This window comes from Lagenorhynchus albirostris, chromosome 11 (assembly GCF_949774975.1).
Source record: "Lagenorhynchus albirostris chromosome 11, mLagAlb1.1, whole genome shotgun sequence".
In the NCBI taxonomy this organism is placed as follows: Eukaryota; Metazoa; Chordata; class Mammalia; order Artiodactyla; family Delphinidae; genus Lagenorhynchus; species Lagenorhynchus albirostris.
The window spans coordinates 60,624,164-60,635,769 of NC_083105.1; the positions used below are offsets into that span (position 1 = coordinate 60,624,164).

Consider the following 11,606-nt stretch of genomic DNA (forward strand, 5'->3'; position numbering starts at 1 on the left):
TGGCTTTCACAACACACGTACACACTGCACTCCTGCTCTCGAGGTGGGTGACTGGGGAAGCAAGCATCTCTGTGGTCAGCCCGGGTGTGTGTGTGGCTTGTGTGCCTCCAGCCATGTCACTGTGATCATTTGTGTGAGTTTGTCTCTGTTCATTCACGACGGTGGTGGCTGTGCCCGGGTGCATAACACTGTGCGTGTGGACGTGCACACGTATCATCCTGTGTTTGTCCATGAGCGTGTATGTCAGTGTGCTCCAGTCTCTCTGTGTGAGTGTCGTCCCCAATCCCCCATCCCCCCCCCTGGATCTCTAATTAGTGGTTTGGGGTTTGTTCCTTTTCCCTCCTGTTCCTTCCCTCAGCGGCAGCAGCGGCGGCAGCAGCAGCGGCGGCAGCAGAAGCAGCAGGAGCAGCCCCGCCACCCGCCGACCAGCAGCCAGGACTCTGGAGTCAAAGTAGGATTCTAGGATCAGAGCCTGAGTGGCAACAGGAGTGGAGCTGGCCTAGGAGAGGAGCGAAGCCCTCCCAGGACCCTCAGGCGACCCCTTGCCAGCACTCCCAGTGCCAGACCTCCAGGGAGGAGAGACCCAGGACACCCAGCCCCAGATCCCCCAGGTACAGGACACTGGGGAGCTGTGTCTGGGAGGGGTTCCCACAGATGCTGATGGGATCGCTGGGGGCAGGGTGTGGGACACCTGGGCCCGCCGTCCCTCCGCTTTGCCCTCAGCACCCCCCAGCACATCCTGACAACTTGCTCTGTCCCTACCCGCTCCTGCTTCCAGCCCTTCTCTGGGAGCCCCGTTTCTCCTCTCCCGCCCAGATCCCTTCTTTGGGGAGCTCAGCAACTGGAGCAGGAAATGTGGACCCTCTGCCTCCCTCTCTCGCCCTGCTCATTGGATCCGGAGCCTTCTCCGCTGGGAAAGCTGTAATTAGAGGGTGGATCCCTACAGACAGAGAGCAGCCCCCCCCAGCCCCTACCCCCAGTCCCTTCTAACTTTAGATCTCTTCTCTCCCATTCTCCCATTCTCCCTCCCTCTCCCTCTCCCTCTGTCTCCGGCTCAGCTCTCTCCATCTGCCTGGCTCCCTGGGACCCGTTCCCCAGCCTCAGGATGGCGTCCTCCCTGCTTGAGGTAACTGCCCCCTCCGACCCCCAGGACACCAGCCATGATCTTAATGGTCCTAATTCCTGTCCACTTCCCACCTCCCAACTCACACAGACAGTTGCCGTGGTGCTTGTCACTTCCAGGGGTCAGAGGAGTGAGGAGCAGGGGGCAGGAGAAGGGAGGAGAGAGCAGGGCCAGGGGTCAGAGAACAGTCACAGGAGGATGAGAGGGGATTAGCTTAGAAGAAGGCATGGACCCCTAAGGTCAGCCAAGCACACCAACTCTGAGGAGTGGAAAAGGGATGGAGAAAGGAGTTGGGGGCTGAGGAGAGAGGACTGGGAGAGAGAGAAGCTGGTAGCAGACAGGGGGAGAGAAAGAAGGCCAGAGGACTGGCTGAGTGAGCACAGAGTAGCAGTGAGTACATGGTTCCTTGGGGGTCCTGGCTCTCGGGAGTCATCCTAGGCAGTGTCCTGTCTGGTTTGTAGGTGGGGAGGGGGCTGGGCTTCTGGGCTCGTAGGAGAGGAGGTGGGCAATGAGAGAAGGGAGAAGGCAGTCCCTGCATGTGGGGGGCTGACCAGAGGAACTGGGCCCAGGCCTGGGAGGCAACCAAGGAGGAGGGCCAGGGTCTGAGGCCGCCTGCCCGGCTCACAAATATTTAGCTTTCAGCCAAAGACAAACTCAGCTCTATTTTGGGAGTGGGAGGCTCCAGGGCGGACTGAGCCACTTCCCCTCCAGGCCGGGACCCCAGCATCCCTTGCCTCTGGCACTGGGGATGGAGGGAACTAGGGTACCATGGGGGTCAGGGGTTGGGGGCTTGAGAAATGTCTGACTCTGCCGGGGCTTCTGGGAGACTCATGGCACATAGTTGGAAAGGGGGACTCAGGGTCACTCAGAGCCTGTTTGAATGTCCTGAGTTCTCCTAGCTTCTGGGTCTCTGACTCTGTGTCTCTGTCACCACCTCTGCTTTCCGGGTCCCTCCGCAGGAATTTGGGACCACAGAGGCCTCCCCAAAGATCAACTCCCAGCAGTAGCCTTGACCTTTTGTATTCCTGGGCCCCTCTGAAGGCCCCATCTCTACTCCCGGTGCACTAGCTCAGGTCCAAGGGGTGATGGGCCAGACAGGAAGCCGACTCATGCAGCCTGCAGGAGAGGTGTGTGTGAGATAGACTGGGAGCCTTTTAACACCTGCGTTCACTGGCCTGCATGTAAGTGTCAGGATGTAAAGCCGCACACCCGCACGCGTGGCTGGCTTTGTGGGAGCACAGGGGTGTGTGTGTATAAGCTGGGGCACCTGAGCGTCTGTTAGTCCAAGTGGGGAATGGTGTGTGTAAGTCTGGTGGATAGCGAGTTTGTGACTGAGTCTGAGGGAATGGCATGCAATGCAATGGGATGGACACCATAACCCAGTCAGGGGGCCTCAGGTGCTGTGCTCTACCCCCTGCTGCAAGGAGGCAGATCGCTCACCCCCAGGACACTCTCCGTTGAACCATATCATTGAAACACTGGGGTTGGTCTTGAGGAAGCTGGAGGACTAAGGTGCATGGAAATCCTGGGTTCACCCAAGGCAGGGGCAGTGTCAGTGGGCGTGGGCTTCATGTCAGAGTTGCCAGCGTGGCACTGGTGCCTGCAGGAGCGGCTGGGCCAAAGGCCTGTTGAAAAGACACGGGATTGGGGTAGCACTTGGCAAGAGGAGTGTGTCATGGAAACTGGGCTTTCATGTCCCTCACTCCCCGTGAGCTGGAGATGCCCCCAACACCAAGGTTTCTAGTCTCTGTCTCTTTCACCTATTCTGGGGGGCGCCTGGGCCCTCAACCTTCTTCTCCCGCCCCCATCCGGAAGCCCTCTTTGGCAGTGGGAAGAACTTGAGGTTTCAGAGAGGAGAGCTTGATGGAAGGCTCACCTGGGCTGAGCGAGATGCAGAGGAACAGGGTGGAGGGAGAAATGGGGGTGGGGGCTACCTGGGGATGGACACTTGGAAGGTGGGAAAACTAAGCAACTTGGGAGGAGGTGGAGAGTGGAGAAGTGGAAACTGCGACCTTGGGTGCCCAGAACCTACGGCCAGTCAACGCTCAGATGTCCAGTGAACATTCCCGTGGGAGGTCAGCGGAAAGAGGGGGCTCTCCTCCCTGTGTGAGTGAGAGAGCTGGGACAGCTCCTTGTCTTGTTCCTTCTCCACAGACTCTCCCTTCAGTACCTGAAGGCTGTTTTCTTGTGGTTGTCATTGTTTTCAATGGATGGTGGGTGGAAGTGAGAGGAACTGGAAGGTGGGCTCCTGGGCCCCCGGTGTGAGGTCGTGGACGAGTATTTAGAATCTTGAACCAGGACCCTCTCCCCAGTTCTCAGAAGAGCCCACGCAGCAAGAGAAGGAAACCGAGGCTGTGGTGAAACTTAGCCAGGTGCCCAGCTCTTGGCCTCCAGGAACTCCAGAACCGTCTGAGTGGGCTGGCGCCTTGCTCCCCCTTCCCTGCCCTCGGGGGCCCTGGGGGCCTCCGCTCCCCAGTGCTGGGGTCTCCCGTTGGCCTGGGGCTGCTGGCCTTCTTTCACCCCTCCTTCCCTCCCCACGGCTGGGTGGGGTCCCTGGGCTTGGCTGAGGCCCCTGTGGCCACAGTGTGAGGGCCGGGCGGGGGGGACGGCGTCGGCGTTTTTAAAAATAAACCGACCGCAGGGAAACCAACGGAGCCGGGCCGGGCAGGCAGAGGGGGAGGGGGTGGTCAGGGGGAGAAGGAGGGAGGAGTGGCATGGTCTGGGGGTTTTCTGGGGCCCAGCGCCCTGGGGGTTTTCTCTTAGGTAGGAAATCTGCCTTCCTCCTCCCCCTCCCCCTTTTCTTTTTTCTCCCTCCTTTCTTTTCCTCTGTTTTCCTGTGCCTTCCTTGCCCAGTCTCTTTCCATCACCTCTCTGTCTTTGTTTATTTTGCTTTCTTCTCTCTCCGTCCCTTTTGTCGTTTTTTTTGCTTTCTTCTCTTTTGGGTCCCTGCCCATTTCTGCCCCTGAGGGCCAGCTGCCCCTCTGTTTTCATTTTCCCCCCTGCGGGCTTTTACGTCAGCTCTTCACCCTGCAGTGTCCTCTGCTCCAGGTGTCTCTGGGTCTCTTGCCTCTCTCCTTTGAACTCCACGTCTTTACCTGTCCTTTCTGCTAGGCTTTGCCTCCTGCCCCATCAGCTACCCTTCCTTACCTACCCTCTGCTTGGGAGATGAGAGGCTCCAGGGAAATCCTGGCTGGGCAGGATGCAGGGCTTCTGCCAGGTTTGAGGACGCTTTCAGTGGCTCAAATCTGGTAGTCCATGGGGTCAACAGGACCTCAGAGAGAGGTAACTAGACAGGGGGAGCAGTAGGTTTGCATTTGCGGAACAGTGCAAGACTGGCGACTGCACACACCCCTCACTGCAACCTTTAGACCCCAGATCTACCTCTAGGATCGGTGTCACGGGCACATACAGCACATACCACGTGCTGGGAGCTAGCAGGCAGGTCTGGGACCCCTGGATTCTCGGGTTCTTTTTCAGTTTTTGAGGGCCCCAGTCAAGGAACTGTACGGGGTCAGCTTTTGAGGGCATCTTTTTTTTTGGTGGGATTCTCAGTAATGGATGCCTATCTATGCCAGCCTGGGATCCGGGAGGGCATCCATCGCCCAGGAGGGCGTCCCAAGTCTGACTCAGGGAGGGGTACCATGAGCTCCTGAGAGATGGTGATCTCAGAGTGGTTTGGCCTGGTAGCAGCAGCACGATGGGCACGAAGGGCATTGTGTGTGTTTCTAAAAGACTCCCATGCCCCGTATCTACATGCATCTTCCTTCACTCCCTGCGCTGGAGGGGTGAAGAGAGACGAGCTCTGTGGCCTCTGTGTGTTAGGGTACACTGAGGCATGGGGGTGTGTGGCTGTGAGCTAGTATCTTAGCCACCCCAGTTCCCTGCCCTGCAGGGGCGTGAGGACTTCAGCTCTCCCAGCCCTCCCAAAGGGGTACCAGCTGGCTCCACAAAGCAGGAGGTGCCCAATGCCCGCTTGAAAGACATTCTTGCCTCAGCCACAGTCCTGGCTTGGCGGCAGCCCTGTTCCCTCTCAATGTCCCAGTGTCTCTGCCCTCGCTTCCTCTTGCTCCCCAGCCCCAGGGTCCCTGCCAAGAGAAAGAGATTCCTTACCAAGGACATGAGGACGCCGCTTCGGGGAGACCAGGCCACTGCCTTATTCAGGAGACCAAGCAGAGACAGGAAGTGAATAAGGGGTCAAGCTGGGAAAATCTGGAACGCGGGGAGCTACAGTCCCCTACGACTTCACCTTCTTCCCAGGCTGCCTTTTCAGCCTCATCTTTCCTCTCCAAGTCCCCGACCACGGCCTCTGCTCCCAACCCATTTCCAGGGGTCAGGATCTCTAATTCTCACCGCACCCAAGTGCTGCCTCTATCCCCAGCTCTTCTCATGGCTATTTAAGAAGCGTCTCCCGTTCCTCAGAGGCCCTTGCACACACCCCCAGCACCACAGGGAGCTCTGCTTCCTGCCTGCTGGGTTGGGTGTTAGGCCGCTGTCTCGGTCCTTTGCTCTTTTTCCAGATTCCATCTGAGCTCTGCCCTGGGCCCCAGTCCTCGGTGCCGCCCCTCACCACCTCTGATTCCCCATCCTCTTCAACTCTTCCTTGACCCCTTTCTTCTGCTGTCCAAGTCTCTGGGGTGCACAGTCCTTCGTGTGTCCTCCTCTGCCCCTAAACACTGCTTCCCTCTCTCCACAGGAGGAAGCTCATTATGGCTGCAGTCCCCTGGCCATGCTGACAGCGGCGTGCAGCAAATTTGGTGGCTCCAGCCCTCTGCGGGACTCAGCGACACTGGGCAAAGCAGGCACAAAGAAGCCATACTCTCTGGGCAGTGACCTTTCGGCCCCCAAAACCATGGGCGATGCCTACCCAGCCCCCTTTTCAAGCACCAATGGGCTCCTCTCACCTGCAGGCAGTCCTCCAGCACCCACCTCGGGCTATGCCAATGACTACCCTCCCTTTTCCCACTCATTCCCTGGGCCCACGGGCACCCAGGACCCTGGGCTACTAGTGCCCAAGGGGCACAGCTCTTCTGACTGCCTGCCCAGTGTCTACACCTCTCTGGACATGGCACACCCCTATGGCTCCTGGTACAAGGCAGGCATCCACGCAGGCATCTCACCAGGCCCTGGCAATGCTCCTACTCCTTGGTGGGACATGCACCCTGGGGGCAACTGGCTAGGTGGCGGGCAGGGCCAGGGTGATGGGCTGCAAGGGACACTACCCACAGGCCCTGCTCAGCCTCCACTGAACCCCCAGCTGTCCACCTACCCATCCGACTTTGCCCCCCTTAATCCTGCCCCCTACCCAGCTCCCCACCTCCTGCAGCCAGGGCCCCAGCATGTCTTGCCCCAAGATGTCTATAAACCCAAGGCGGTGGGCAACAGCGGGCAGCTGGAGGGGAGTGGTGGAGCCAAACCCCCTCGGGGTGCAGGCACAGGGGGCAGTGCTGGCTACGGGGGCAGTGGAGCAGGGCGCTCCTCCTGCGACTGCCCCAACTGCCAGGAGCTAGAGCGCCTGGGCGCCGCGGCGGCCGGGCTGCGGAAGAAGCCGATCCACAGCTGCCACATTCCGGGCTGCGGCAAAGTGTATGGCAAGGCCTCCCATCTGAAGGCCCACCTGCGCTGGCACACGGGCGAGAGGCCCTTCGTCTGCAACTGGCTCTTCTGCGGCAAGAGGTTCACGCGTTCGGACGAGCTGGAGCGCCACGTGCGCACTCACACCCGGGAGAAGAAGTTCACCTGCCTGCTCTGCTCCAAGCGCTTTACCCGAAGCGACCACCTGAGCAAACACCAACGCACCCACGGCGAGCCAGGCCCAGGACCCCCACCCAGCGGCCCCAAGGAGCTGGGGGAGGGCCGCAGCGCCGGGGAAGAAGAGGCCAATCAGACGCCCCGACCTCCGGCCTCACCGGCACCCGCAGAAAAAGTCCCTGAAGGCAGCCCAGAGCAGAGCAACCTGCTGGAGATCTGAGCCGAGTGGAGGTTTCCAGCCCCTGGGCTGCCTTGCCAGTCTCTCCTGGCTCTGTGGACCACTGCTTGCCCCTCACTCCCTTTGCCCCATGCATGCTGCCCTTTGGGACTCGCTCCATCTCTCCCCCCATCATTCTGGGCCTGGGTATCTCCTCGCATGCCTCCTCCTCTCACTTCCTCCCCCTTGCCATGGGCCCCTTCCGCAAACTCTCATCTTAGGCCCTCACCTCTTGCCTGATTTCTGCTCTCAGGGCTTCTGAAGCTCTTTCCTCACCACTGCTCAGTATCTCTCTCCTCTGCTCTTACCACACCAACTCATTTTCTCTCCATTTGGGCTCCCAACACTTTATTTCTCCATCTCACTAACTCCTTGACATGCATCTTTTCTGCTTCCCAAGCTTATTTACCACTATCCCTTAGCTTCCAGGCTCCAGTCTCCTCAGTGGACTTCGTAGTCCATTGCCTTCCATGCTCCAGAGCATTCTTCCTTTTTACAAACACAATGATGATGATGATGATAATAATTTATTGCCCCCTGGTGGCCTCTTCATTAGGGACCAGAGTTGGGGGATTGGGGTAAGTGACCTGGCAGGGAGCAGGGTGCCAAGAGGGGGGCAGACCAGTGGGGATCTGATCCCAAAGATGGGGTGACCCCAGGGTCAGGGAGGCTGCCCCCAGGCCTGTATATTTAACCCCTATGTTCCAAGAGAAATGAATAGTAATAATAATAATTCTATTTATCTAAGTTATGATGACAGGTCAGGTAGAGTGAGCTGGGGAGGGAAGCGGGTCCATTTCTGCTATGGAAATTTTAGCCAAATGCATCCCTGTCTAGAAAAAGTGATAGTGAGATCTTGTTAATAGAATTTCTATCATCAGGGTCTCAGTTAATGGTGTTTCTCGTAATGGAATCTCTGCTAATAGGGTTGATTAGCTAGATCTCTGTTAAAAGAGTTAATGGGGTATCTCACAATTAGGGGATCCCTAATATTTCCAGCCCTGGCCAGAAGCTGTGAAACCTCAAGTCCTATGGAGGGGAGGACTGGAATGTACCCCAGCTCCCTTGACCCCAGAGCAGGTTCTTCCACTGCCCCTCCCCTGACACCATGACCCCATCAGGCTAATCCCTTGTTGCCATGGTAACAGAGAGCTTGCAGCTGCCATCTTAGACATGCTCTTTGGGGAAGCCCACTTAACCGGAGGAGGACACTGGTTTGGAGGTGTCTCTCTAGAAGAATAGGTGGGGAAGGCTTTCTCTGGGATCAGATCAAGAAAATCAAGTATTTATTGAGTGCCTACTCTGTGCAAGGCACTGTGCTAGGCTGGTGCCTAGAAGCCATGAGAAAGAAGAATTTATAGAGCTAGGAGGACAGAGGTTCCCAAGCTGACTTGGGGGTGCGTCCACAGGCCCCCAACCTGGGACTTCCGATGCTCCCAACTCCACCTCCAGTGACTTTTAAAGCCGCTTCGTGCCTTTGAATGCCTTTCCTGTGACTTTGGATCCTCCTTTTCTATCTCTTGCTCCCTCAAGGCCCCAAGTTAAAGGTTTAAAGCCGCCGGAGCTTGGGGAGAGGGTAATATTGTGGAAGGGAAGGGATCATGCCCTCATGGAGTCTTTTTTTTTTTTTAATTTAATAAATAAAAAATTCGATTTAAAATTTTGTCCTGGTGAGAAAAGAGGAAGAGGAGGGGAGAAGAGTGAGCCACAGGATTTCTGGTTGGCAAACTGGGGAGTCCCCGCGGGCACTGTCGTGCCTGTTTGCACGTTACGCCCGGGGTAGAATACTTCGGCGGCCCGGCCCTGCGGCGGGGGTCAGTTTTTGACCGCCCAGCCCAGAGCTCTCTGCGGAGTTGGGAAGGCGAAGAGGTTTTCTTCACCCGGCTCTGTCTCGGGCTCGGCACCAGCGGACACAGCCTGGACAGCAGCCGGGCGGCGCGCCGGCCCCGCGGTCGCCGTGCGGACTACGGCGCGGCCCGGGCCGGGCGAGGTGCGGCTACCGCGGGTGGACCCGCCTGGCACGTAACCCGCCCCCGGCCCCGGGCCTGCAATCAGTCGTGCCCGCCACGGACTCAGCGGAGGAACAAAAGCCACTCTGTCGCGGCCAGACCCCAGCCACAATAGGGCTTTGTGCGGCCTCCGCCCCCTACGGCTCCCCCGCCGGGCGGAGGGGCGCACGAGCCGCTCCCCCAGCCTGGGCCCGACTGCGGGCGGCGCCCCCGTCCGCCGGTGCCCCCTGCGGGCTCGGGAGAGGCGCTCCGCGCTAGAGCGGGGGAGGGGTCGGCAGGTCCCAGGCGGTGCTCGGGCTGCCGGTCCCCTCCCCACCCCGCCCCCGTCCAGGTGCGAAATCTCCTGCCCTTGGGCGGGGCTCCGCGCTTCAAAGGCGCTTTGAAGAAGGATCCGAGTTCCGAGGACCCTCCGGCCGGCCGGGGGCCGCGGCGGAAGAGCGGCTGAGAGGGGCGGGAGACGCCTGGGCGCGGGGCTGCGAGAGTGGGCGGCCCGAAGTGGACCCCCGGGCTCGGCGCCCACCCCGCGGGGCCGGCTCCTCGGGACCCCCCAGGGCCTGGCCCTCTCGCCTCCCGGCCTCCGCCTGTCCGGTGCCAGCTCCCGCCCGCCGCAGCCTCGCGGTCCTCCCCTCCCCGGTCCCTCGGCTCCTTTCATCTTCCTTAGACTCCGCTTGGGGTTTTGCTGGTTTCTGGGAGATAAAAACCGCCTCAAATAGCGGCGGCGCGCTGCCAGGACAAACAGGGCCGGGCGGGCCATGTGCGCCTGGTTACCGGCCCCGCGCCGGGGCGCCGGGCTTCGGCGCGCCCAGGAAGGGGCGGCGGGCCGAGGTCCAGGCACCCAGGCTCCCGCGATGCCTCCCGCCTCCCAAAGTGGGGGGCCCCATTTTAGAAGTTTCGGGCAGTGGCCAGGACGCTGCCTCGGTTTCCCGCCCAGGTCGTAGGGAGGGGCCCCGGTGGAGACTGCCCGCCGAGCGCTCTGAGCCCCTGGGGCGGTGGGTCACAGTCACTGTGTCGCCAGGGCCGCCGCGCCCCCTGGTGAAGTTAGTGGGGAGTGCGCTAGGCCTGGACTTCAGCCTCCCAAGAATCTGCAAATTGTGAAAAACCATTCAGCAAACCTTAAATAAGCTGTATGGGGGAGGCGGTTGTGGAGTATGAAGACACAGAGCACTGTTCCTTCTCTCCAGGTCACATTACAGGGTAAGAGGCAGGCACCTAACTGATAATTATAACACAGTCTGTTGGTGAAAATCAGGCTTCATTCAAGGGAGGGTGGAAGTCATAGTCCCAGGCTGTAGTGAGTTCTTGGGGTATCTGGGGTTGGATGATACAAACAAAAAATTTGTGGGTGGCTTCTCACTGCTCTCCACCAGTCTGTCAGTCACGGACTCCCACTTTTCCTTCAAACCTGTCCTGCTTCCCCGTCTCAAGGAGAGCTTTCCCAGCCAATTTCTCCAAACTATCCCCAGTTTTAATAATCTGCTCTTTAAGTTTTCTGTGACTTCCCAAGTGACAGTGAACTAATTAAATGGGGGGACGGGCTACTTAAAGAGTTGTCTGTGCAGTATCACCTGCGGGCTTTTTGGAACTACAAGTTCAGAGCTCCACCCCAGAATTTGCATTTTAACAAGATCCTCAGATGATTCCTATGTCCATTAACGTTTTGGAGCCCCTGGTTTTCTGACCCGGGAATAACTCTTGGGGGAACTTTTCATGTAGAAAGGAGGGGCAGATATAGAATCCGAGAATGTTAAACCAGAATGTCTCCTATAGTATCCAATGAGACTGGCTGCTCTTGGGGATGGGGAACTGTATGCCTTATACAGTTCTGGGTCCCCAGAGCTTGGTCCTTGGAATTGCTCATTAACATCTGTTAAATGAATGAACCAATGCCCAAGGTCACCTAGTTCATGGCAGAGTTAGGGCTATTCATCTCCAATATCTGCTTAGCACTTTACAGTTTATTAAATGGCTTTGTTTCCATTACTTTGTATGGGAAACAGCCATGTATAATAGTTAGGACACTGCAAGTGAGGGAGCTGAGTCTCAAAGAATTCAACGATTTTCCCAAAGCCACACAGCTGTAAGAAGAGGAGCCCCCATTCTGCATTAGATTCCAGTTCCAGTTCCATCCTTTGGAGTTAGAATAAGATCAATCTCACTTGTTTTAAAAAATTGATTTACGGGCTTCCCTGGTGGCGCAGTGGTTGAGAGTCCGCCTGCCGATGCAGGGGACAAGGGTTCGTGCCCCGGTCCGGGAAGATCCCATGTGCCGCGGAGCGGCTGGGCCCGTGAGCCATGGCTGCTGAGCCTACGCGTCCGGAGCCTGTGCTCCGCAACGGGAGAGGCCACAGCGGTGAGAGGCCCGCGTACCGCAAAAAAAAAAAAAAAAAAAAAAAAAAAATTGATTTACGATATTATATTAGTTTCAGGTGTACAACACAATGATTTGATATTTTTATAGATTATACTCCATACAAAGTTATAAAATATTGGCAATATTCCCGTGCTGTAC

General features: G+C 58.0%; 1 protein-coding gene across 1 annotated transcript; it reads left to right on the forward strand.

Moving 5' to 3' along the window:
* Positions 1-486: 486 nt before the first annotated feature.
* On the forward strand, positions 487-8,697 carry SP7 (Sp7 transcription factor). The gene is made up of 3 exons (XM_060165048.1): positions 487-611; positions 1,059-1,126; positions 5,817-8,697. The coding sequence occupies exons 2-3, from the start codon at positions 1,106-1,108 to the stop codon at positions 7,089-7,091; spliced, it is 1,296 nt and encodes a 431-aa protein (XP_060021031.1). The 5' UTR covers positions 487-611; positions 1,059-1,105; the 3' UTR covers positions 7,092-8,697.
* The last annotated feature ends 2,909 nt before the right edge of the window (positions 8,698-11,606 follow it).